This window comes from Mesoplodon densirostris, chromosome 7 (assembly GCF_025265405.1).
Source record: "Mesoplodon densirostris isolate mMesDen1 chromosome 7, mMesDen1 primary haplotype, whole genome shotgun sequence".
NCBI classification, from domain to species: Eukaryota; Metazoa; Chordata; class Mammalia; order Artiodactyla; family Ziphiidae; genus Mesoplodon; species Mesoplodon densirostris.
In genome coordinates, this window is record NC_082667.1 from 73,673,262 (window position 1) to 73,700,821 (window position 27,560).

General features: G+C 40.2%; 1 protein-coding gene across 3 annotated transcripts in view; it reads left to right on the plus strand.

Moving 5' to 3' along the window:
- The first annotated feature begins 1,156 nt into the window (after positions 1-1,156).
- The window catches only part of LOC132494457 (L-lactate dehydrogenase C chain), a 56,578-nt gene continuing 30,174 nt past the window's right edge, over positions 1,157-27,560 (plus strand). Inside the window, exons 1-4 of one of the 3 annotated variants that reach the window (XM_060105595.1) lie at positions 1,157-1,282; positions 5,924-5,947; positions 16,460-16,472; positions 20,069-20,242. In XM_060105595.1, the coding sequence (XP_059961578.1) occupies positions 1,157-1,282; positions 5,924-5,947; positions 16,460-16,472; positions 20,069-20,242 (337 nt within the window). Of the gene's footprint in view, positions 1,283-5,923; positions 6,042-16,459; positions 16,473-20,068; positions 20,243-27,560 lie in introns of all 3 variants that reach the window. The other 2 variants (XM_060105594.1, XM_060105596.1) reach the window with 2 other exon arrangements.

Below are 27,560 nucleotides of genomic sequence, written 5' to 3' on the forward strand. Positions count from 1 at the left end.
TCTGTTCTCAAGAGAAATTCAAACTTTATTTCACCACTCAGTCCTGAAGTTATAGAACTTAATCATAATTTTTTAAATTCCTGCAAATAAATGCTCGGACAAGGGCATGTAAGTGCATTGAAAAGTTTGTTTCTGAAACTCAGGCTGATCATTCCTAAGTCTACTCTTTCCTTAAATTCCTTTTCGTCCTCGGGGCCCAGGTCCCTTCAGCATGCCCTCTCATAGAGAGGTAAGTTAGGTCCGTTCAGGCCTTGAGCTCTGCCATATATGTCCCAAGATAGCTGCCCATCTTCAATCTCGCCTCCACTAGCTACTATCAATTCAGATTTGGAAGGACTGGCCTCAGGATGCTGGTTTTAGCTGGTCCACTGGAGATTATGGGGCGCTCCCAGGAGAGTTCTTTCCCACGACGACTTCGAGCCTGGCCCCTTGCCCACCACGTGGTAGTCTGGCCTCCAAAAAGCTTCGCCCTAAAATCAGTCCGAAGCCTAGGCCCGCTGAAGGAAATGAAACAACACGCCAATATCCCTCTCTTGCACACTCTTCAAGACCGTCTAGGATTCCACCTACCGATATTGATATTAAGAGAACATAACCACAGGTGGCGCGGAACCCCCTCGGGCCAGAGGACAAGCCTGAGCCAATGCGCCTGCGCCCGGGCTGGCCGGGGGCGGAGCTTGCGTGCTGACGGAGGAGAGCCATGCGTGGGAGCGTGCTTGCGTAACGGTTCAGGGAGTAACTGTCGCTGGGCTTCACGCCTCAACGGACTTTGCCGTCTTTTTTTTCCTGGTGTAAATTTAAAAAGCAGCCTAACGGCCGTGAGTTGCACATTCGGGCTGTCTGTACTGTTGCGCCACGCTAAGCGTTTGTGAGTGACTGGGACTGGAGCGAAAATGGTGGCTGGGGGCAGGGAGAACCTTTAAAAACCTGTTGGTTCCCCAGTCCCTAATACGGATAGATAGACTGGTCCGTGTTCCACTCCTCGACCAGGAATTTTTTTCTTTGGCTTCCCCTTGCTCCTGGCTCCAAAACTCTGCAAACTCAAGAGGTAGTTCCTTAGATGTTCAGTGTGGTTAGTACATCGGTAGGTATGAGTGTGATTAATTCAGGGACTTTGATTTCACTGAAATTGCATTATCTCTATCAGGTTCTCAAAATGTCAACTGTCAAGGAGCAGCTTATTGAGAATCTAATTGAAGAAGATAAAGTCTCCCAGAGTAAGATCACCATTGTTGGAACTGGTGCTGTAGGCATGGCTTGTGCTATTTGTATCTTATTGAAGGTAAGTGATAAGCCTATACTGTGGCTGAAAATAAGCACTTTTAGGTCTTGTAGATGATCATGAGTGCAGGGTTGCAGGGTTAATCCCTTGGAGCAAATAAGTATCATCTGATTTTTACACAATTTAAGAAACATTTATTTGGAGTTTACCATCTGTTAGGCATTGCCAGACCATTTAAATTTATTCCTAGGAGACACACTGATTATATTATTTTGTTAATAGTATAACATTTTCTGTTAAAGTGATTCAGCACTTTGTCTTCCTTGAAGAGTAATGGGTGAAAATCATATTTCCCAATGGCTTACACTTAAAAATTTTTTTAAAAATTATATAAGTGTTACATTCTCATTATAAAATAAAAAGTACCAAATTTGATAAAATAACAATGGAAGTCCTTGAATTTTCCTTCCTATTTTCAGAATATCTTTTCATGTGCTTGTTAGCCATTTGTATAGCTTTGGAGAAATGTCTGTTTCAAATCTTTTGTGCCCGTTTTTATTTTTCTTTTTTATTATTTATTTATTTATTTATTGGCTGCACTGGGTCTTCGTTGCTGCATGCGGGCTTTCTCTAGTTGTGGCGAGCGGGGGCTGCTCTTCATTGTTGTGTGTGGGCTTCTTATTGCGGTGCATGGGCTTCCCATTGCGGTGGCTTCTCTTGTTGCAGAGCACGTGCCCTAGGTGTGTGGGCTTCAATAATTGCAGCACACGGGCTCAGTAGTTGTGGCTTGCAGGCTCTAGAGCGCTGGCTCAGTAGTTATGGCACACGGGCTTGGTTGCTCCGCAGCATGTGGGATCTTCTCGGACCAGGGATCGAACCCGTGTCCCCTGCATTGGCAGGCAGATTCTGAACCACTGCACCACCAGGGAAGTCCTTTTGCCCATTTTTAAATTGTTTTTTTGTTTGTTTTTGAGTTGTAGGAGTACTTTTTATATTCTAAATAATAACTGCTTATCAGGTAAATGATTTTCAAATATTTTCACCCATTCCTTGGGTTTCCTTTTCCCTCTGTTGGTTGTGTCCTTTGATGCACAGAAGTTTTAAATTTTAATGTAGTTCAATTTATCTGTTTTTACTTTTGTTGCCTATGCTTTTGGTGTCATATACAAAAATCATTGCCAAATCCAATGTCATGAAGCTTTCCCTCTATCTTTTCTTGTAAGAGTTTTATAGTTTTGGGTCTTACATTTAGGTCTTTGATCCATTTTTAGTTAATTTTGTCTATGGTATAATGTAAATAGTCCAACCTTATTCTTTTGCATGTAAATATCCAGTTATCCCATTTGTTGAAAATGTTGTCCTTTCCCTATTGAATGATCTTGGCACTCTTGTCAAAAAATATCTGACCATATATGTGAGAGGTTTTTTTTCCCATGGGCTCTCTGTTCTATTCCATTGGTCTGCATGTCTCTTTATATTAGTACCACACTGTTTTGATTACTGTAGCTTTGTAATAAGTATTGAAATCAGGAAGCTTGAGACCTCCAGCTTTGTTCCTTTTCAAGATTGTTTTAGCTATGCAGAGTCTCTTGAGATTCCATATGAATTTTAGAATGGATTTTTCTATTTCTTTTTTTTTTTTTGCGGTACGCGGGCCTCTCACTGTTGTGGCCTCTCCCGTTGCGGAGCACAGGCTCCGGACGCGCAGGCCCAGCGGCCATGGCTCACGGGCCCAGCCGCTCCGTGGCATGTGGGATCCTCCCGGACCGGGGCACGAACCCGTGTCCCGTGCATCGGCAGGCGGACTCGCAACCACTGTGCCACCAGGGAAGCCCGCAGTAGTGATATCTTAACAATACTAAATCTTCCAGTCCATGAACATGGGATATCTATTTATTTGTGTCTTCTTTAATTTGTTTCAGCAGTTTTGTAGTTTCCAACGTTAAGCTTTTCACCTCACTAAATCTTTTAAAGGTATTATTTAATCTTTATAACAACCTTAGGAGGTAGATACTGTTATCATCTCCATTTATAAATGAAAATACTGAAGCACAGATGTTGAATAGCTTTCTCATGGTCAAATGGCTAGTAGGTGAAAAGGCCAGAATTCAAAACTTGGCAATCTGGACACATATCCTGTACTCTTAAAAGCTTTACTACATTATTTAGACAATTTTTAGAAACCTGCATAGGGAGATGATGAGAAGAAGCAAAGCCAGTTAAGTTCCAGAACCCCAGAAAGGCTCAGGAGTTGGAAGTATCAGTTACCTCACAAGACGGAGCTAAAGGATGGGACTAAAAACAGGAGGATTGGGCTTCCCTGGTGGCACAGTGGTTCAGAATCCGCCTGCCAATGTTCAAGCCCTGGTCAGGGAAGATCCCACATGCTGCGGAGCAACTAATCCCGTGAGCCACAACTACTGAGCCTGTGCTCTAGGTCCCGTGAGCCACAACTACTGAGCCAGTGAGCCACAACTACTGAAGCCTGCGCCTAGAGCCCGTGCTCTGCAACAAGAGAGCCACCACAGTAAGAAGCCTGGGCACCACAACGAAGAGTAGCCCCTGCTGTCTGCAACTAGAGAAAGCCCGCGCCCAGCAACAAAGACACAATGCAGCCAAAAATAAATAAATTTATTAAAAATAAAAAAGAGGGGGCTTCCCTGGTGGAGCAGTGGTTGAGAGTCCACCTGCCGATGCAGGGGACACAGGTTCGTGCCCCAGTCCGGGAGGATCCCACATGCCGCGGAGCGGCTGGGCCTGTGAGCCATGGCCGCTGAGCCTGTGCGTCTGGAGCCTGTGCTCCGCAGTGGGAGAGGCCGCGACAGTGAGAGGCCTGCGCACCGCGATGAAGAGTAGCCCCCACTTGCCACAACTAGAGAAAGCCCTCGCACAGAAACGAAGACGCAACACAGCAAAAATAAATAAATTAATTAATAAAAACTCCTACCCCCAACATCTTCTTAAAAAAAAAATTCCTTCTGTTGAAATGCTTAGAGTGGTTTCTGTTTTTCTGTCCCGACCAGACAGATACACAGTTGTAAAAATGGATCTGTAAGCATGATCTGGTTTTCTTATCAGTTAGCTGAAAAGTGATATATGATTCTTTTGGATGAAACTCCTTATCCTTATCCTATTCCTGATGTATGACACGTAATTTAGTAAATTTTAGAATTTACAGTTTTACAGAAAGGCCAGATGGTGCCCGATGTGGAGGGTGGGGTGGGGAACAGTAGTAAATAGGGACTTTGATTCCTTTCCCTTACTGTTCACCTTTGGAATCTGGCCACTGGAATCTGAGGGAATACATTCCTTCTTCTTCTTCTTCTTTTTTTTTTTTTTTTGGCCACATGGCATCTTAGTTAAACCCATGCCCCCTGCAGTGAAAGCACAGAGTCTTAACCACTGGACTGCCAGGGAAGTCCCCTACATTCCTTCTATATATATATTCTGTTGCATGTGATGAAAGCCCAATAAATTAGAGTATAGTATAATATATAGAGACTGTATATTGTTCATGTAACTGGAAAAATCTCAGTAGAGCTAGCTTCAGATATTTCTAAATTCTGGAATTCAGACATTTCAAGACACAGTCTCTGCATATCTTAGTCTATACTTCCTCTGTTGGCTTAATTCTTGGGCAGGGTCTTTGTATATGGTGGTGAAGATGGCTATACAGTTTGTTCTTAGAGTCTTATATCATTAGAGCTTATGATTGCAAAGAAAAACGGGACTTCATTTCTCATCCTCCATTTTCTAACCTCATAGACATTATGCTCATTTGTTATGCCTGGGCCATATACCCATTTGTGAACTAATTGCTGCATCCAGAAGGAAGGATGGAACAATTGGTTGGGTCTGGTATCTGCATATCTATCCCTAGGTTGGAGGGCAGATGTTAATTGTAATATACTGAGCCACATGAAATGGTTTCCCACATATAAAGGTGGCTACCTTTATATTTTGGCCATAAGCATTCATACTAAAAACAACTTCAGCCAATTCAGAAATTAAGCATAAGGGTTAAATATAATAAAAACCTTTGAAAGGATTTCATAACTTTTCATTCATTTTATACTGTTACCTGAAGTGGAAGAAAACCAATCCTAAAAAGCTTAACAATTACAGGAAGGCAAAGCAATTAATAATTTTTGCTACATTCTTTTGTTTACCTTAACTTCTGGTCTCTCTAGACACATTAAAAGACTTTTCTTGGCCATGCCTTGCAGCTTGCAGTTCCCCGACCAACGACTGAGGAATTGAACTGGAGCCACAGCAGTGAAAGCTCAGAATCCTAACCACTAGGGCACCAGGGAACTCCCATAAAGACCATTATTTTATTTTATTTTATTTTATTTATTTATTTTTTTTTTGCAGTACGCGGGCCTCTCACTGCTGTGGCCTCTCCCGTTGCGGAGCACAGGCTCCGGACGCGCAGGCTCAGCGGCCATGGCTCACCGGCCTAGCCGCTCCGCGGCATGTGGGATCTTCCCGGACCGGGGCACGAACCCGTGTCCCCTGCATCGGCAGGCAGACTCTCAACCACTGCGCCACCAGGGAAGCCCCCAAGACCATTATTTTTATACCACTTTTTCTATTAAAAATGTAACACTCCTTTGATTATAAAATAACCACACAAAATTTTTTCTCTTTCTCCTAAAATTGAAATGGGAACATTTTATTCAGGACTTTCATGTGTTTTAGGAATTGGCTGATGAGCTTGCCCTTGTTGATGTTGCAGTGGACAAACTGAAGGGAGAAACAATGGATCTTCAGCATGGCAGTCTTTTCTTTAATACTTCAAAGATTGTCTCTGGAAAAGGTTAGTTTTATAAAGTTATTTTCAGAGCTTTAAAAACAAGTAATGAAGTTTATCAAACTGTTGTCAATAAATATAAAATTAAAAAATAGCACTATTGTAATTAACACATATAGTTTAGAAGCTTAATTTTTTTTAAAAAGAGAACATTCCAGGGGCTTCCCTGGTGGCGCAGTGATTGAGAGTCCGCCTGCCGATTCAGGGGACATGGGTTCGTGCCCCGGTCCGGGAAGATCCCACATGCCACGGAGCGGCTAGGTCCGTGAGCCATAGCTGCTGAGCCTGTGTGTCCGGAGCCTGTGCTCCACAACGGGAGAGGCCACAACAGTGAGAGGCCCGCATACCAAAAAAAAAAAAAAAAAAAAAAAAAAATCCCACTCTAATTGGAGAAAATTTGGTAAATACAAAAAAAGTATAAAGAAAATTTTAAATCTCGTCTGTTAATGGTTTTGTTTCTTTCCTTTTTTCATTTGTTTTTTATACAACTGACATAAATGCTTTTTAAACTTGTCATTCAGTCTTATATATTTTTTCAAGGATATGCAGTCTTGAATAGTTTTGTAATATTACTGATACATTTATCTATATTTAACCTGCTTTATTCATTTATTTATTTATTTATTTTTGGCTCTGTGGGGTTTGTTGCAGTACACGGGCTTCTCATTGCAGTGGCTTCTTTTGTTGTGGAGCACGGGCTCTAGGCTCGCGGGCTTCAGTAGTTATGGCACGCGGGCTCTAGAGTGCAGGCTCAGTAGTTGTGGTGCGTGGGCTTAGTTGCTCCGTGGCATATCTTCCCGGACCAGGGCTCGAACCTGTGTCCCCTGCATTGGCAGGCTGATTCTTAACCACTGCGCCACCAGGGAAGTACCTAACCTGATTTTTGTTTTTTGTTTTTTTTTTGCAGTACGCGGGCCTCTCACTGTTGTGGCCTCTCCCGTTGTGGAGCACAGGCCCCAGACACGCAGGCTCAGCAACCATGGCTCACGGGCCCAGCCACTCCATGGCATATGGGATCTTCCTGGGCCAGGGTACGAACCCGCATCCCCTGCATCGGCAGGCGGACTCTCAACCACTGCGCCACCAGGGAAGCCCCTTAACCTGTTTTTTTTTTTTTCTTTTTGCAGTATGCGGGCCTCTCACTGTTGTGGCCTCTCCCGTTGCGGAGCACAGGCTCCGGATGCGCAGGCCCAGCGGCCATGGCTCACGGGCCCAGCCGCTCCGCGGCATATGGGATCCTCCCAGACCGGGGCACAAACCCGTATCCCCTGCATCGGCAGGCGGACTCTCAACCACTGCGCCACCAGTGAGGCCCTAACCTGTTTTTTTGATGTGTGTTTTTAGAGGATCAGGTTTCAGGGTATAGTTTGAGGCTATAGAAGAGGAGATGGAGAGCTTAGCCCCATTAGCATTAGCGTCATGTGTTGGCCAACTAAGAAGCCTTAGAGTATTAGGAAAAATAACTTTTATCATACACTGATGTATGTAGTGTGCTTTTTGGTAATGTGATTCAACAGATGTACTTTCTACTAGAATCCCTCTTATCTAACATGATTGGAACTGAAAGTGGTTACTTAATTTTAAAATGCCTGTTAGAAAGAACCATCATAAAATTTTATATTGACCTAAACATGTTAATGTACTTAGAACTTCATTTGCTGATTTTCTGATTGTAGGTCAAGGACTTTGATTATGGCTCAGCTGACTGGAGTTTTGCAGTGTGTTTTTTATAGCACACCAGTAGTAATCATTTCTATTTCTTTAAAATACTGTAATTAATTTAAAGCTACTCATGAAGCAGTCTAATCACAAAATTCTATTAAATTTTTATGGTTTTTCTCCATTTTTATTTCTCTCATACCTAAAAGGTAGATTTTTAAACAACTTTCTTTTAATATGTCTTTCTAAGGCATTCAACTTAATTTTCATTGTAACAATCATTTAAAAAATTAATTATGAAATACTTCAGATATAAAAAGTTTTAAGTTTAACAAACATCAGTGTATCCAACACCCAGCAAAAGAAATAAAACATTACCAATTCACTTGATACATTCTGTGTGTTACATCTATTCATATCTCAATCCTGAATGTAGTGTTTACCTTTACCATGTATTTCTTTCACCCTCATATTTTAGTGATTTACATCGTATTATATAATTAATAGATATATCTGGCATAAATATATTTGGGTATAAGCGTGACAGATTCTTGATATGCAGCAACTCATGAGCAGAAGTATACAGATGTACTAGACAGAAGTCTGCTAGTTGAGAGTGTTCAGTGTGCCTTGGGTATCAGTATGTTTTACATCAGTTTATCTGTTGAGTTTATTGAGTGGAGTCAAGTTAAAAGAGCTACTCCTGTATTAAAATACTTTAAAAAATCATTCAGCCTTTAATTTCTAGTCATATGGCAGGATGAGTACCTGAATCAATCCTTTTAGTAAAGGGGAAGAAGTAAAATTATAAAAATGTACTTTTTGATTTTACAAAAAAATAAAAAAGAAGATAAATATAAGAAGAGGGACAACATATAGAACTAAATAAGAGTTTAGCAAGGATGCCAGACACAAAATTATTAACTATTAATAATTATTAACTATTAATAATATTAACTTAATAATATTAACTATTATTAATTATTAAAAATCTATTCAAAAAGAAGCAAAAATTTTTAAAGGTATTATTTATGTTATCAAATATAGGAGGTACCTAGGAATAAATCTAACAAGACATGTATAATAGCATTTATGCAGAAAATAATACAGCCTCATTGAAAGATGTTAAATATCTAAATAAATGAAGAGATCTGCCTTGTTCATAAAAGTCTCAATATTGTAAGATGTCTGTTCTTCCTATATTGATTATAGATTATATGCAATCACAGTCAAAACCCAACAAGTTTTATTGTTGTTGTTGTTATTGTTGTACATAATAAACTAATTCTAAAATTCATTCAGAAATTCAAAGATCCAAGAATAGACAAGACACTTTTTTAAAACATTGTTAAAAACACTTATTTTGATACAGTCTATCATAAATAAGTCAGTAGAGGTTCCACTCTGCCACAGATGCAGCTGTGCAGTGAGAACCCTGTGCCATCCAACTGGTAAATGTCTGAAAGATGTTCCATCTCACCTCCCAGGCAGAGTGCACACCTTCCATGCTCTTCCTGTCCATTGATCGCTTCCAAATCCAGATGACCAAATAGTCCTTTATCCCCAAAGCAGGTTCAAAACAGTAGGTTCAAGCATTCTTCTCAAATCCCAGGTAAATTTAAAAGGAACAGAGCTCCAGTGGATGGCAAAGTGCCCACCCTTGAAGAGCTGCTGCAGCCTCTTTGCTCAGCTCTTCACCATGGCAACAGCCTGGGCTGCGCAGTCAAGAATACTCTTGAAAAAGAACAAGGTGGTGAGAACTTGCTTTACCAGATATCAAGACTTATTACAAAGCTACACTAATTAAGTGCAGAGACAAACAAAAAAGATTGTTATATAACACTGATCATATTGTAGATCAATGGGAAACTTGCAGACTTATAAATTCTTTTTCTTATGGCAATAGTTGTTTTTATGGAAAGAAATAAAATTGAGCCCTTTCCTTTTTTTAAAAAAAAATGTATTTATTTATTTGGCTGCAACGGATCTTCGTTGCGGCATGCAGGATCTATAGTTGCGGCATGTGGGATCTAGTGCCCTGACCAGAGCTCGAACCTGGGCCCCCTGCATTGGGAGCACAGAGTCTTAGCCACTGGACCACCAGGGAAGTCCCCTGAACCGTTTCTTGATAACACACACAATTCCAAATTGGTTAAAGACCAAAAATATGAAAGGCAAAACTTCAAAGCTTCTGTTTAGAAGATAACATAGAATATCTTTATGACCTCAGGATAGGGAAGAATTTATTAAACACAAGGACACAAAAATCATGAACAGTAAAGGAAAGAGTATAAAGTTTAATGTTTATGTTCTTAAAAAGGCACTGTAAAAGAGTGAAGAGACAAATCGTAAAGTGAGAGAAAATATTTGCAACATAAACAACTGGCAAAGGAATAGTGTTCAGACTAAAAGTACTTGTGTAATAAATAAGATAAATATAGGTAGCCCAATAGAAAAATAGGAAAAGACTTGAACATTTCACAAAAGAAGAAACTCGAATTGCCTATAAATATAGGAAATGACAATCTCATTAGTAACCAAGAAAATAAAAAGTATATCAATATACCATTACACACCTATTAGATTGGCAAAAGTGTGATAATATTAAGTGTTTGTCAGGATGTGGAACAATAGGTTTTCTCATGCATGACATGTAGAATTGTATTATAGTAAAACTACTTTTTTTTTTAAGTTTGTCATTACCTGGTGAAGTTGAACATGAACATATCCCAAACCTAGAAATTGCACTCCTAGGTATATTCCCAAGAGAAATTTGTGTACATGTGCACTAAGGTACATGTACAAGGATGTATAGTGTTGTCATTTGTAATAGCCCCAAACTGGAAATAATTCATTGTATAACAATACTAAGTTGATCAATTACACACTGTAGTATTACACAGCAATGAAAGTGAATGAACTACAGGGACACACATTAACATGGATAAATGTCAGATAATATTTATCTAAAGTAATACATACCTTATGATTCAAAACAGATAAAACTTAATATGTTATTTAAATATGAATAGGTTGTAAACCTTTTTAAGGTTTTTTTTCCCCCCCATGGATTTTTTTTCTTTTTATTTTTTTTTGCTTTATAACAAATTTAATCAGTTATACATATACATATGTTTCCATATCCCCTCCCTTTTGCGTCTCCCTCCCACCCTCCCTATCCCACCCCTCCAGGCGGTCACAAAGAACCGAGCTGATCTCCCTGTGCTATGCGGCTGCTTCCCACTAGCTATCTACCTTACGTTTGGTAGTGTATATATGTCCATGCCGCTCTTTCACTTTGTCACAGCTTACCCTTCCCCCTCCCCATATCCTCAAGTCCATTCTCTAGTAGGTCTGTGTCTTTATTCCTGTCTTACCCCTATGTTCTTCATGACATTTTTTTTCTTAAATTCCATATATATGTGTTAGCATACAGTATTTGTCTTTCTCTTTCTGACTTACTTCACTCTGTATGACAGACTCTAGGTCTATCCACCTCATTACAAATAGCTCAGTTTCGTTTCTTTTTATGGCTGAGTAATATTCCATTGTATATATGTGCCACATCTTCTTTATCCATTCATCAGATGATGGACACTTAGGTTGTTTCCATCTCCGGGCTATTGTAAATAGGGCTGCTATGAACATTTTGGTACATGTCTCTTTTTGAATTATGGTTTCCTCAGGGTATATGCCCAGTAGTGGGATTGCTGGGTCATATAGTAGTTCTATTTGTAGTTTTGTAAGGAACCTCCATACCGTTCTCCATAGTGGCTGTACCAATTCACATTCCCACCAGCAGTGCAAGAGTGTTCCCTTTTTTCCACACCCTCTCCAGCATTTATTGTTTCTAGATTTTTTGATGATGGCCATTCTGACTGGTGTGAGATGATATCTCATTGTAGTTTTGATTTGCATTTCTCTAATGAGTAAAGATGTTGAGCATCCTTTCATGTGTTTGTTGGCAGTCTGTATATCTTCTGTGGAGAAATGTCTATTTAGGTCTTCTGCCCATTTTTGGATTGGGTTGTTTTTTTGTTATTGAGCTGCATGAGCTGCTTATAAATTTTGGACATTAATCCTTTGTCAGTTGCTTCATTTGCAAATATTTTCTCCCATTCTGAGGGTTGTCTTTTGGTCTTGTTTATGATTTCCTTTGCTGTGCAAAAGCTTTTAAGTTTCATTAGGTCCCATATGTTTATTTTTGTCTTTATTTCCATTTCTCTAGGAGGTGGGTCAAAAAGGATCTTACTGTGATTTATGTCATAGAGTGTTCTGCCTATGTTTTCCTCTAAGAGTTTGATAGTGTCTGGCCTTATGTTTAGGTCTTTAATCCATTTTGAGCTTATTTTTGTGTATGGTGTTAGGGAGTGATCTAATCTCATACTTTTACATGTCCCTATGCAGTTTTCCCAGCACCACTTATTGAAGAGACTGTCCTTTCTCCACTGTACATTCCTGCCTCCTTTATCAAAGATAAGGCGACCATATATCCGTGGGTTTAACTCTGGGCTTTCTATCCTGTTCCATTGATCTATCTTTCTGTTTTTGTGCCAGTACCATATTGTCTTGATTACTGTAGCTTTGTAGTATAGTCTGAAGTCAGGGAGCCTGATTCCTCCAGCTCCATTTTTCGTTCTCAAGATTGCTTTGGCTATTCGGGGTCTTTTGTGTTTCCATACAAATTGTGAAATTTTTTGTTGTAGTTCTCTGAAAAATGCCAGTGGTAGTTTGATAGGGATTGCATTGAATCTGTAGATTGCTTTGGGTAGTAGAGTCATTTTCACAGTGTTGATTCTTCCAATCCAAGAACATGGTACATCTCTCCATCTATTTGTATCATCTTTAATTTCTTTCATCAGTGTCTTAAAATTTTCTGCATACAGGTCTTTTGTCTCCTTAGGTAGGTTTATTCCTAGATATTTTATTCTTTTTGTTGCAATGGTAAATGGGAGTGTTTCCTTGATTTCACTTTCAGATTTTTCATCATTAGTATATAGAAATGCCAGAGATTTCTGTGCATTAATTTTGTATCCTGCAACTTTACCAAATTCATTGATTAGCTCTAGTAGTTTTCTGGTAGCATCTTTAGGATTCTCTATGTATAGTATCATGTCATCTGCAAACAGTGACAGCTTTACTTCTTCTTTTCCAATTTGGATTCCTTTTATTTCCTTTTCTTCTCTGATTGCTGTGGCTAAAACTTCCAAAACTAGGTTGAATACGAGTGGTGAGAGTGGGCAACCTTGTCTTGTTCCTGATCTTAGTGGAAATGGTTTCAGTTTTTCACCATTGAGGATGATGCTGGCTGTGGGTTTGTCATATATGGCCTTTATTATGTTGAGGAAAGTTCCCTCTATGCCTACTTTCTGCAGGGTTTTTATCATAAATGGGTGTTGAATTTTGTCGAAAGCTTTCTCTGCATCTATTGAGATGATCATATGGTTTTTCTCCTTCAATTTGTTAATATGGTGTATCACGTTGATTGATTTGCGTATATTGAAGAATCCTTGCATTCCTGGAATAAACCCCACTTGATCATGGTGTATGATCCTTTTAATGTGCTGTTGGATTCTGTTTGCTAGTATTTTGTTGAGGATTTTTGCATCTATGTTCATCAGTGATATTGGCCTGTAGTTTTCTTTCTTTGTGACATCCTTGCCTGGTTTTGGTATCAAGGTGATGGTGGCCTTGTAGAATGAGTTTGGGAGTGTTCCTCCCTCTGCTATATTTTGGAAGAGTTTCAGAAGGATAGGTGTTAGCTCTTCTCTAAATGTTTGATAGAATTCGCCTGTGAAGCCATCTGGTCCTGGGCTTTTGTTTGTTGGAAGATTTTTAATCACAGTTTCAATTTCAGTGCTTGTGATTGGTCTGTTCATATTTTCTATTTCTTCCTGATTCAGTCTTGGCAGGTTGTGCATTTCTAAGAATTTGTCCATTTCTTCCAGGTTGTCCATTTTATTGGCATAGAGTTGCTTATAGTAATCTCTCATGATCTTTTGTATTTCTGCAGTGTCAGTTGTTACTTCTCCTTTTTCATTTCTAATTCTATTGATTTGAGTCTTCTCCCTTCTTTTCTTGATGAGTCTGGCTAATGGTTTATCAATTTTGTTTATCTTCTCAAAGAACCAGCTTTTAGTTTTATTGATCTTTGCTATCGTTTCCTTCATTTCTTTTTCATTTATTTCTGATCTGATTTTTATGATTTCTTTCCTTCTGCTAACTTTGGGATGTTTTTGTTCTTCTTTCTCTAATTGCTTTAGGTGCAAGGTTAGGTTGTTTATTCGAGATGTTTCCTGTTTCTTAAGGTGGGATTGTATTGCCATAAACTTCCCTCTTAGAACTGCTTTTGCTGCATCCCATAGGTTTTGGGTCGTCGTGTCTCCATTGTCATTTGTTTCTAGGTATTTTTTAATTTCCTCTTTGATTTCTTCAGTGATCACTTCATTATTAAGTAGTGTATTGTTTAGCCTCCATGTGTTTGTATTTTTTACAGCTCTTTTCCTGTAATTGATATCTAGTCTCATAGCATTGTGGTCAGAAAAGATACTTGATACAATTTCAATTTTCTTAAATTTACCAAGGCTTGATTTGTGACCCAAGATATGATCTATCCTGGAGAATGTTCCATGAGCACTTGAGAAAAATGTGTATTCTGTTGTTTTTGGATGGAATGTCCTATAAATATCAATTAAGTCCATCTTGTTTAATGTATCATTTAAAGCTTGTGTTTCCTTATTTATTTTCATTTTGGATGATCTGTCCATTGGTGAAAGTGGGGTGTTAAAGTCCCCTACTATGATTGTGTTACTGTCGATTTCTCCTTTTATGGCTGTTAGTATTTGCCTTATGTATTGAGGTGCTCCTATGTTGGGTGCATAAATATTTACAATTGTTATATCTTCTTCTTGGATCGATCCCTTGATCATTATGTAGTGTCCTTCTTTGTCTCTTCTAGTAGTCTTTATTTTAAAGTCTATTTTGTCTCATATGAGAATTGCTACTCCAGCTTTCTTTTGGTTTCCATTTGCATGGAATATGTTTTTCCATCCCCTTACTTTCAGTCTGTATGTGTCTCTAGGTCTGAAGTGGGTCTCTTGTAGACAGCATATATATGGGTCTTGTTTTTGTATCCATTCAGCCAATCTGTATCTTTTGGTGGGAGCATTTAGTCCATTTACATTTAAGGTAATTATTGATATGTATGTTCCTATTCCCATTTTCTTAATTGTTTTGGGTTCGTTATTGTAGGTCTTTTCCTTCTGTTGTGTTTCTTGCCTAGAGAAGTTCCTTTAGCATTTGTTGTAAAGCTGGTTTGGTGGTGCTGAACTCTCTCAGCTTTTGCTTGTCTGTAAACGTTTTAATTTCTCCATCAAATCTGAATGAGATCCTTGCTGGGTAGAGTAATCTTGGTTGCAGGTTTTTCTCCTTCATCACTTTAATTATGTCCTGCCACTCCCTTCTGGCTTGTAGAGTTTCTGCTGAGAGATCAGCTGTTATCCTGATGGGGATTCCCTTGTGTGTTATTTGTTGTTTTTGCCTTGCTGCTTTTAATATGATTTCTTTGTGTTTAATTTTTGACAGTTTGATTAATATGTGTCTTGGCGTATTTCTCCTTGGATTTATTCTGTATGGGACTCTCTGTGCCTCTTGGACTTGATTAACTATTTCCTTTCCCATATTAGGGAAGTTTTCAACTATAATCTCTTCAAATATTTTCTCAGTCCCTTTCTTTTTCTCTTCTTCTTCTGGAACCCCTATAATTCGAATGTTGGTGCGTTTAATGTTGTCCCAGAGGTCTCTGAGACTGTCCTCTGTTCTTTTCATTCTTTTTTCTTTATTTTGCTCTGCAGCAGTTATTTCCACTATTTTATCTTCCACCTCACTTATCCGTTCTTCTGCCTCAGTTATTCTGCTATTGATCCCATCTAGAGTATTTTTTATTTCATTTATTGTGTTTTTAATCGATGCTTGATTCATCTTTAGTTCTTCTAGGTCCTTGTTAACTGTTTCTTGCATTTTGTCTATTCTATTTCCAAGATTTTGGATCTGGGAAATAGAATCTTGGATCATCTTTACCATCATTATTCTGAATTCTTTTTCAGGTAGACTGCCTATTACCTCTTCATTTGTTAGGTCTGGTGGGTTTTTATCTTGCTCCTTCTCCTGCTGTGTGTTTTTCTGTCTTCTCATTTTGCTTATGTTACTGTGTTTGGGGTCTCCTTTTTGCAGGCTGCAGGTTCGTAGTTCCCGTTGTTTTTGGTGTCTGTCCCCAGTGGCTAAGGTTGGTTTAGTGGGTTACTAGTGGAGGGGTGGAGGGGACTAGTGCCTGTGTTCTGGTGGATGAGGCTGGATCTTGTCTTTCTGGTGGGCAGGTCCACGTCTGGTGGTGTGTTTTGGGGTGCCTGCGGACTTTTTATGATTTTAGCCCACCTCTCTGGTAATGGGTGGTGTTGTGTTCCTGTCTTGTTTGTTCCTGTCCTAGTTGTTTGGCATAGGGTGTCCAGCACTGTAGCTTGCTGGTCGTTGAGTGAAGCTGGGTGCTGGTGTTGAGATGGAGATCTCTGGAAGATTTTTGCCGTTTGATATTATGTGGAGCTGGGAGGTCTCTTGTGGACCAGTGTCCTGAAGTTGGCTCTCCCACCTCAGAGGCACAGCACTGACTCCGGGCTCCTCAGTTTGGGATGATGTGTTGTCTATTCATGTATTCCACAGATGCAGGGTACATCAAGTTGATTGTGGAGCTTTAATCCGCTGCTTCTGAGGCTGCTGGGAGAGGTTTCCCTTTCTCTTCTTTGTTCTCACAGCTCCTGGGTCTCAGCTTTGGATTTGGCCCCGCCTCTGCGTGTAGGTCGCCGGAGGGCGTCTGTTCTTCGCTCAGACAGGACAGGGTTAAAGGAGCAGCCTCTTCGGGGACTCTGGCTCACTCAGGCCGGGCGGGAGGGAGGGGCACGGAGTGCGGGGCGAGCCTGCAGCGGCAGAGGTCGGCGTGACGTTGCACCAGCCCGAGGCGCGCCGTGCGCTCTCCCAGGGAAGCCGCCCCTGGATCCCGGGACCCCAGCAGTGGCGGGCTGCACAGGCTCCCGGAAGGGCGGTGTGGGCAGTGACCTGCGCTCGCACACAGGCTTCTCGGCGGCGGCAGCAGCAGCCCCAGCGTCCCACGCCCGTCTCTGGGCTCTGCGCTTTCAGCCGCGACTCGCGCCCGTCTGTGGAGCCCCTTTAAGCAGCGCTCTTAATCCCCTCTCCTCGCGCACCAGGAAACCAAGAGGGAAGAAAAAGTCTCTTGCCTCTTCGGCAGCTCCAGAGTTTTCCCGGACTCCCTCCCGGCTAGCTGTGGCACATTAGCCCCCTTCAGGCTGAGTTCTCGCCGCCAGCCCCAGTCCTCTCTCTGCGCTCTGACCGAAGCCCGAGCCTCAGCTTCCAGCGCTGCGCGCCCCGGCGGGCGCGCAGACAAGCCTCTCGGGCTGGTGAGTGCCGCTCGGCTCCGATCCTCTGTGTGGGGATCTCTCCGCTTTGCCCTACCCAGGTATGTGGGGAGTTTCTTGCCTTTTGGGAGGTCTGGGGTCTTCTGCCAGCGTTCAGTAGGTGTTCTGTAGGAGTTGTTCCACGTGTAGCTATATTTCTGGTGTATCCGTGGGGAGGAAGGTGATCTCCGCGTCTTACTCTTCCGCCATCTTACCCGGAAGTCCCCAGGAAACTTTTTTAACTGTCAAAAAACCCACTCTTGGGCTTCCCTGGTGGCGCAGTGGTTGAGAGTCCGCCTGCCGATGCAGGGGACACGGGTTCGTGCCCCGATCCCGGAAGATCCCACATGCCGCGGAGCGGCTGGGCCCGCGAGCCACGGCCGCGGAGCCTGTGTGTCCGGAGCCTGTGCTCCGCAACGGGAGAGGCCACAGCAGTGAGAGGCCCGCGTACAGCAAAAAAAAAAAACAAAACAAAACAAAAAAAAAAAAACCCACTCTTTTTCAGTATCCATTTTCTTCAGTATGACTTATAGTACCTTTGCACAGTTATGGGGCCGGCTAAGTCTGCAGGCCATAGGGAAGGCAGTCAGAAAGGGAAGACCACAACCAGGCTGGAAGTCCTTAGGCAGCTGCTGAAGCTACTTGTCCATGGACAGTAAGAAAAGGGAGATTAGGCAAAAACTGAAACTCCCTGGGCAGGCGTTATTTGGAGTCTATCCTTTTTAAGGTTTTAAGGTAATATGAGACCAGAATCTGTTATTATAGATCTAATGATCAAGTTAGGGGTATAAATACAACATAACCACAGGAAGGTAACATAAGGCACTATAAATAAGAACTATTTGAGAATTATAGGCAGTAAGTGCTATAAAAATTCAGTGAAGTCAGAGTAGTATTTATGAATGATATAATTAAGGGATGCCTGGCAGAGGAATTGGTATTTGAAAAAGCCTTTGTTCCAGACCACTATGGTTTGCGGTCTCTGGGAGGACTGAGTTATATTTAGAAAGGAAAATAAATAACAGGTAAGGAGATGATGGCATTAACAGAATCAGGGTACCTGGAAAATCTGAAATAAAAATAAAACACAAAGCTAGTAAGTTAACTTGTTGGCAGATTGTGAAAAGACTTGATATTTTACTCTGGTATACACTTTAACTGAATTTGTTGGACATAATATTTCAAATAGTTGATCTGAGCTATGGCAAGATGATTCTGGAGAAGTTGCAAGGTTTTTTGCCAGTTTATTCTCTAAAAGTCGAGGGGGGAGGAGGGAGAAAACGAGGGGCTGGGATAGAGAGTTACAGAGAGAGAGACAGAGGTTGAGAGATTACTTTGGATTTCTGTGGTTAGATAAGACTTTATGGAAGATGATGTCAAGCAAGGTCTTTGAGCAAGAGTGAGTAGACTATGTACGCAGAGAGAAGAGAACTTCCTCCTGTAGATCTTTTTTTTTTTTGTGGTACGCGGGCCTCTCACTGTTGTGGCCTCTCCCGTTGCAGAGCACAGGCTCCAGATGCGCAGGCTCAGCAGCCATGGCTCATGGGCCCAGCCGCTCCGCGGCATGTGGGACCTTCCCGGACCAGGGCACGAACCCGTGTCCCCTGCATTGGCAGGCGGACTCTCAACCACTGCGCCACCAGGGAAGCCCTGTGTAGATCTTTTATTTGATACAAGGGAAAGATAATCTCTCAGATTAATGTGAAACTTGCCAGCCTAATAAATGAAATTCTCTAAGTTTGTCTTTCTAATTAAAATCTTTACTGGGGCAGGAAAACCTTTCAAATGTTTATGGTTTATAAATTGGATTAGAGAGATATAAGAATGATCATAGAGATGCAATAGTATGTTTAAAATCAAGCAAATTTCCTTTCAAAAGAGCATAAAAATAAATTTTTTTAAAATGGAGATGGCATATAGAGATTTTAGCTAATTTAGTTTTTGACATCCAAATAGAAAATAACTTCTAAGTATATGATAGTTTTTAAAAAGTCCAGTATGGGATAGTGAGCACTGTAACATATTGTCATTGTTGGTTTTTTTTAAATTTATTTTATTTATTTAAAAAAATTTTTGGCTGCGTTGGGCCTTCGTTGCTGTGCGCGGGCTTTCTCTAGTTGCAGTGAGTGGGGGCTACTCTTCGTTGTGGTGTGTGGGCTTCTCATTGCCGTGGCTTCTCTTGTTGCAGAGCACGGGCTCTAGGTGCACAGGCCTCAGTAGTTGTGGCTCGCGGGTTCTAGAGCGCAGGCTCAGTAGTTGTGGCGCACAAGCTTAGTTGTTCCGCGGCATGTGGGAACTTCCCGGACCAGGGCTCGAACCCGTGTCCCCTGCATTGGCAGGCAAATTCTCAACTACTGCACCACCAGGAAAGCCCCTGTCATTGGGTTTAATAGGTGAAACATTTTACAACTGGTCATCAGATTTAGAAGGTAATTAATTTTCTTGTGTGAATCAAGAACTTGTTTATGATCTCAAATACATAAACACGTTATAATAATAATTTTAAGTAAATGATGTAAGTAAATACATTCTCACTCTTTGAATCATGAAACACACATAAATTCTCAGAGTTCTAAGCTTCTGATTCATATGGTATTTCTGAAAATCCAGAAAGCTGACTTGCAGTGCCTCAGGCCTTAATAACAAATGAGAATGTGGGCTAAAAGCCATGGTAGGTTCTGTTATTATTATTTTTTTAAAAAGCCATGTGAACATTGGTAAATCATAGTGACAAAATTTCCTTCAGATTATACAAGATAACATTACTATATGGAAAATCTGTTCATCTGCAAATGCCAGACATGAAGGTAGTACTTTAATACCATCATCATACAATAGACTTTTAAAGAATTAAAGCACAGTGATTATGGCAGTCTTGATCCAAATAGTTTCTTTTGTTTCCTTCTTTAGATTACAGTGTATCTGCAAACTCCAAATTAGTTATTGTCACAGCAGGTGCACGTCAGCAGGAAGGAGAAAGTCGCCTTGACCTGGTCCAACGTAATGTGAATATCATGAAATCAATCATTCCTGCCATAGTCCAAAATAGTCCTGACTGTAAAATGCTTATTGTTTCAAATCCAGGTGAGTCTCTTCTACTCCGTTTAACTGCATAAGGATGATATTTCCATACCATTCCTCTTTTTTTCTGTTTAAAACAATGTCATTTAGGTAAATTTATGACAATAAACCACACCCATCCAAATACACAATACTTTGTTTTTTTCCAGCTTTACTGATATATAATTGACATATAACATGTAAGTTTTTTTATATAAATTTATTTATTTATTCATTTATTTAATTTTTGGCTGCATTGGATCTTTGCTGCTGCACACGGGCTTTCTCTAGTTGCAGTGAGCAGGGGCTACTCTTTGTTGCGGGGCGCGGGCTTCTCATTGTGGTGGCTTCTCTTGTTGCAGAGCACAGGCTCTAGGCGCGCGGGCTTCAGTAGTTGTGGCACACGGGCTTCAGTAGTTGTGGCTTGTGGGCTCTAGAGCACAGGCTCAGTAGTTGTGGCGCACAGCTTAGTTGCTCTGCGGCATGTGGGATCTTCCCAGACCAGGGCTCGAACCCGTGTCCCCTGCATTGGCAGGCGGATTCTTAACCCCTGCGCCACCAGGAAAGCCCAACATGTAAGTTTAATGCATATAATGTGGTTATTTGTGGTGGGAACACCACAAAAGAAAGGAGGGAGGAGATTCACTAAGAGAAGATTTACTCTCTTAGCAACTTTCAAATATATATATAAAATATAGTAGTGTTAACTATAGCCAACATTAGATCCTCAGAACTTATTCATCTTACATCTGGAAGTTTATATCCTTTGACCAACATCTCCCCATTTTTCCTTTCCTCTAGCCTCTGGCAACCACCATTCTATTCTCTCTTTCTATGAGTCTGGCTTTTTTAGTTTCCACATATGTGACATCATACAGTATTTTTTTTTTCTCTGTCAGACTTATTTCACTTAGGATAAGGCCTTCAAGGTCCATCTATGTCACAAATGGCAAAATTTTCTTCTTTTTTGTAGCTGAATATTCCATTGTATATATACCACATCTTCTTTAGACATTCATCTGTAGATGGACATTGAGGTTGTTTTCATATCTTGGCTATTGTGAATAATGCTGAAGTGAATATGGGAGTGCTGGTATCTCTTTGAGATACTGATTTCATTTCCTGTGGATATATGCCCAAAAGTGGGATTGCTAGGTCATATGGTAGTTCTATTTTTAATTTTTTTTTTTTTTTTTTCGGTATGCGGGCCTCTCACTGTTGTGGCCTCCCCCGTTGCGGAGCACAGGCTCCGGACGCGCAGGCTCCGGACGCGCAGGCTCAGCGGCCATGGCTCACGGGCCCAGCCGCTCCGCGGCATATGGGATCCTCCCAGACCGGGGCACGAACCCATATCCCCTGCATCGGCAGGCGGACTCTCAACCACTTGCGCCACCAGGGAGGCCCTATTTTTAATTTTTTTGAGGAACCTCCATACTGTTTTCCACAGTGGCTGTACCAATTTACATTCCCATAGGCAGTGCACGAGCGTTCCCTTTTCTTCACATCCTCGCCAACATGTATCCTCTTGGTGATAGCCATTCTAACAGGTGTCAGGTGATATCTCACTGTGGTTTTCATTTGTATTTCCCAGATGATTAGTGAAGTTGAGCATCTTTTCATGCACCTGTTAACCATTTGTATGTTTTCTTTGGAAAAATGTCTGTTTGGTTCCTCTGCCCATTTTTATTTATTTATTTATTTATTTTGCGGTACGCAGGCCTCTCACTGTTGTGGCCTCTCCCATTGTGGAGCACAGGCTCTGGACGCGCAGGCTTAGCGGCCATGGCTCATGGGCCCAGCTGCTCCGCGGCATGTGGGATCTTCCCAGACCGGGGCACGAACCCGTGTCCCCTGCATCGGTAGGCAGACTCTCAACCACTGCGCCACCAGGGAAGCCCATCTCTGCCCATTTTTAAATCGGAATTTTTGGTATTGAGTTGTATGAGTTCCTTAGATGTTTTGAATATTAACCCCTTATAAGATACATGGTTTGCAAATATTTCCTCCCATTCTATAGGTTGCCTTTTCATTTTCTTGACTGTTTCTTTTTCTGTGCAGAAGCTTTTTTGTTTGATGTAGTCCCAGTTATTCATTTTGCTTTTGTTGCTTGTGCTTTTGGTGTCATATCCAAACAAATCATTGCCGAGACCAATGTCAAGGAGTTTTTCCCCTACATTTTCTTCTAGGAGTTTTACACTTTCAGGCTTCTGATTAAAGCTTTAATCCATTTTGAGTTAATTTTTGTGAGCAGCATAAGATATGGGTCCAATTTCATTCCTCTGCATGTGATTATTCAGTTTCCCAACACCATTCATTGTAAAGACTGTATTTTTCCACTGAGTATTCTTGGCTCCCTTGTCAAATATCCCTTGACAGTATCTGCAAGGGCTTATTTCTAGGCTCTCGATTCTGTTTCATTGGTCTATGTGTCTGTTTTTATGCCAGTACTATACTGCTTTGATTACTATAGCTTTGTAATATAGTTTGAAATCAGGCAGTGTGATGACTCTACCTTTTTTCTTCTTTCTCAGGATTGCTTTGGCTATTTGGGGTCTTTTGTGGTCCCATATGAATTTTAAGATTGTTTTTTCTATTTCTGTGAAAAATGCCATTGGTATTTTAGATTGCATTGAATCTATGGAATGCTTTGGATATTTGGACACTTTAACAGTATTACTACTTCTAATCCATGAACGTGGGTTGTTTTTCCATTTATTTGTGTCTGCTTCATTTTTTTGCATCAAAGTCTTATAGTTTTGAGTGTGCAGATGTTTAATCTCTTTGATTAAATTTATTCCTAAGTATCTATTGTTTTTGATATTATTGTGAATGGGGTTGTTTTCTTAATTTATTTTTCAGGTAATTTGTTGTTAGTGTATAGAAACACAACTGATTTCTGTATTTTGTATCCTGAAACTTCATTAAATGTACTGATTAGTTCTATTAGTTTTTGGTGGGGTCTTTAGGATTTTCTATAAATAAGGTCATATCATCTGTTATCAGAGACAGTTTTACTTCTTTTATTCTAATTTGGATACCTTTTCATTTTGGTTCCTGCCTTATTGCTCTGGCTAGGACTTTTCAGTACTGTGTTGAATAGGAGTGGTGGGAGTGGGAACACTTGTCTTGTTGCTGATCTCAGATGAACAGCTTTCAGGTTTTCACCTTTGAGTATGATGTTAGTTGTGGGCTTGTTATATATGGCTTTTATTATGTTTAGGTGCATTCCTTCTCTACCCACTTTGTTGATATGATATTGACATGAACAGATATTGAATTTTGGTAATTGCTTTTTCTGCATCTATTGCGATGGTAATATAATTTTTATTTTTATTCTGTTAACGTGGTATATCACATTTATTGATTTGCATATGTTAAACCATCCTTACATCCCAGGGATAAATCCCACTTGATCATGATTTATGATCCTTTCAATATATTGTTGAATTTGGTTTGCTAATATTTTGTTGAGAATTTTTGCATCTGTATTCATCAGGGAAATTGGCCTGTAGTTTTCCTGTAGCAGCCTTATCTGGTTTTGGTATTAGAGTAATGCTGGTCTCATAAAATGAGTGTGGGAGTTTTCCCTACTCTTCAACTTTGGGGAAGAGTTTGAGAAGGATTGGCATTAATTCTTTAAATGTTTGGTAGATTCACCAGGGAAGCCATCTGGTCCTGAACTTCTCTTTGTTGGGAGATTTTTGATTACTGATTCAATCTCTTTACTCATTATTGGTCTGTTCATTTATTCTATTTCTTCATTATGTAGTGTTGGTAGGTTTATGTTTCTAGGAATTTATCCATTTCCTCTAGGGTATCCAATTTGTTGGCATATAGTCATTCATAGTAGTGTCATGATCCTTTGTATTTGTGTGGTATCAGTCGTAAGGTCTCTTTTTTCATTTCTGATTTTATTTGTTTGAGTCTTCTCTCTTTTTTCCTTAGTCTAGTTGTCAATTTTAACTTTTCAAAAAACCAGGTGTTCGTTTCATTGATCTTTTCTATTGTCCTTTTAGTCTCTGTTTAATTTATCTCCACTCTGATCTTTGTTATTTCCTTCCTTCTGCTAACTTTGGACTTGGTTTGTTCTTCTATTACTGGCTCCTTGAGGTTGTTTATTTGAGGTCTTTCTTTTTTCTTAATGTAGGCATTTAATGCTGTATAGACTTCCCTCTCTAAGAACTGCTCTTGCTTCATCCCATAAGTTTTCGTATGCTGTGTTTCCATTTTCATTTGTTTCAAGATATTTTTAAATTTCCCTTTTGATATCTTCTTTGACTCTTTGGTTGTTCAGGCGTGTGTTGTTTAATTTCCATATATTTTTGAATTTTCCAGTTTCCCTCCTGTTAATTTCTAGTTTTATAACATTGTGTTTGGAAAAGATACTTGGTATGATTTTAATCTTTTAAAATTTGCTAAATTATTTTGGACCTGTCATATTATCTATCCTGGAGAATGTTCCACATGCATTTGAGAAGAATGTATATTCTGCTGCTGTTGGACAGAATGTTCTGTACGTCTGTTAGGTCCATTTGGGCTAAAGTATAGTTCAAGTCCAACATTTCCTTATTGGTTTTCTGTCTGGATGATCTATCCGCTGTTGAAAGTGGTGGTATTGAAGTCCCCTGCTATTATTTTATTGTCTATTTCTCCCTGCAGGTCCATTAGTATTTGCTTAATATATTTAACTGCTCTGACGTTGGGTGCATGTCCTGATAATGATACAAAGATCTTATTTGTTTCTTTAACAGTTGTTGGCTTAAAGTCTATTTTGTCTGATACAAGTATAGCTACCCCTGCTCTCTTTTGGTTTCCACCTGCAGGGGATATCCTTATTTTCATCCCTTCACTTTGAGCCTATGTATGTCATTAAAGCTAAAGTGGGTCTCTTGTAAGCAGCATATAGTTGGGTAGTGTTTTCTTCATCCATGCAGCCACTCTGCCTTTTGACTGGAGAATTCAATCCACTTACATTAAGAGTAATTATTGGTAGTTACTTACTATAGGTAAAGACTTACTAATGACATTTTATTAACTGTTTTATGGCTATTTTGTTGTTCCCTTGTTCTTTTCTTCCTCTCTTGCTGCCTTCCTGTGTGAATTGATGACTTTCTTTAGTGGTATGCTTTGATTACCTTCTTTTTATCTTTTGTGTATATGCTTTTCACTTTGTAGTTACCATAAGGCATACATAAAACATCTAATAGACATAACCATCTATTTTATGCTGATAACAACATCTTTGATTGCATAAAAAAAACTTTATCCTTTTACTCCCCCCTTTTATGTTTTTGATGTCACAATTTACCTCCTTTTATATTGTATATTCATTAACAAATTATTTTATTACTTTTGTCCTTTGACTTTTTTATTACAGTTAAGTGGCTAATATACTACGATATTACAGTAGTAGAGTATTCTGAATTTGACTATACGTTTACCTTTACCCGGTGTGTTGTGTATTTTCTTGTTACTAATTAGCATCCTTCATTAACTATAATAATTTTATAATTATAATTTATAATTATAATAGTTAGCTTGAGGAATTCCTTTCATTATTCTTTGTAAGGCAGATCTAGTGGTGATAAACTCCCTCAGTTTTTGTTTGTCTGGGAAAGATGTTATCTTTTCTAACCTTTCTGAACAACGATTTTGCTGAGTAGAGTTTTCTTGGTTGGCAGTTTTTTGTTTAAGCACTTTGAATATATCATCCCTCTCTCTCCTGGCCTGAAAGATTTCTCTGAGAAATCCACTGAAGTTTTATGGGGGTTCTCTTGTAAGTTATAAGCTTCTTTTCTCTTGCTGATTTTAAGATTCTCTCTTTGTCTTTGATTTTATTGTAATGTCTCTTTTTAAAAATTAATTAAATTAATTTTTTTTTGGCTGTGTTGGGTCTTCGTTGCTGCACACGGGGTTTCTCTAGTTGCAGAGAGCAGGGGCTACTCTTTGTTGTGGTGCATGGGCTTCTCATTGCGGTGGCTTCTCTAGTTGCAGAGCATGGGCTGTAGGTGGGCGGGCTTCAGTAGTTGTGGCACGCAGGCTCAGTAGTTGTGGCTCATGGGCTTTAGAGCGCAGGCTCAGTAGTTGTGGCACACGGGCTTAGTTGCTCCACGGCATGTGGGATCTTCCTGGACCAGGGCTCAAACCCATGTCCCCTGCATTGGCAGGCGGATTCTTAGCCACTGTGCCACCAGGGAAGTCCTGTAATGTCTCTTGAAGATGTCTTTCAGTTGAATTTGTTTGCTGACCTATGAGCTTCATGAACTTGGATACCCACATTTCTCCCCAGATTTCAGAAGTTCTCAACCATTATTTATTTAAATAAACTTTCTATTCCTTCTTCCTCTCTTCTCCTGGGTCTCCAATAATTTGCAGATTTTTTTCTTTTGGTGGAATTTCATAAATCACATAAGCTGTCCTCACTCTTTTGTTTTCCTCTGACTAGATAATTTCAAATGCCCTGTCTTCTAAGTCACAGATTCTTTCTTCCAGTGATCCATTCTGCTGTTGATGCTCTCTATTGCAGTTTTCATTTCTTCAGCTCTAGAATTTAATTCTTTTTTATGATTTCTCTTTGTTAAGTTTCTCATTTTGTTCATGAATTGTGTTCCTGATTTCATTGTATTGTCTTTCTCGGTTTTCCTGTAGCTCATTCAGCTCCCTTAAAACAGCTATTTTGAATTCTTGAATATATTGTAGATCTCCGTGTCTTTGGGGTTGATTACTAGAAGATTATTTTGATTTTTTGGTAGTGTTATGTTTCCTTGATTTCTCACATTCCTTGAAGTTTTGTGTTGCCGTCTTTGCATTTGAAATAGCTGTCATCTCTATTTTTTACCCACTGATTTCAGGAGAGAATTCCTTCTGTCAGCTCTACTAGGGATTCTGAGGCTTTCTCAGACCTTTTATGTTTATGCCTACTCCATGCTTCTTACTCCCTGTGTGGCAGAATTCTTAAGCCTGTATGCCTTCTCTTGACCCTCAGTTCAGTAGGCCAGGTGCTGACAGCCTCCCAAGGAGGCTTTCCCAAGGACACTGCTTTCCCAAGGACATAGATAAAGGTGAAGTTTGTGGTCTGTTCCTGACCCACAGATTTGGGCTGTGCTCACTAGCCATGTGCCAAAGCTTGCTCTTGCTACCATTGGGAGCACACACAGGAAGCCAGCCACAGGTTGGGGATATGTGTGGGTGAGGTGCGTGGAGAGCTAGGAGTGCCTGTGGGTTACCTGGGGAGAATCCATAGACAAGGCATCCCCAGTGGTTTATGAGCGGGTCTTCTTGATGGAGTCCACAATGCAGTTAGTAAGATCCATGTCACATTAACGGTCTGTGAGGGTCCTAC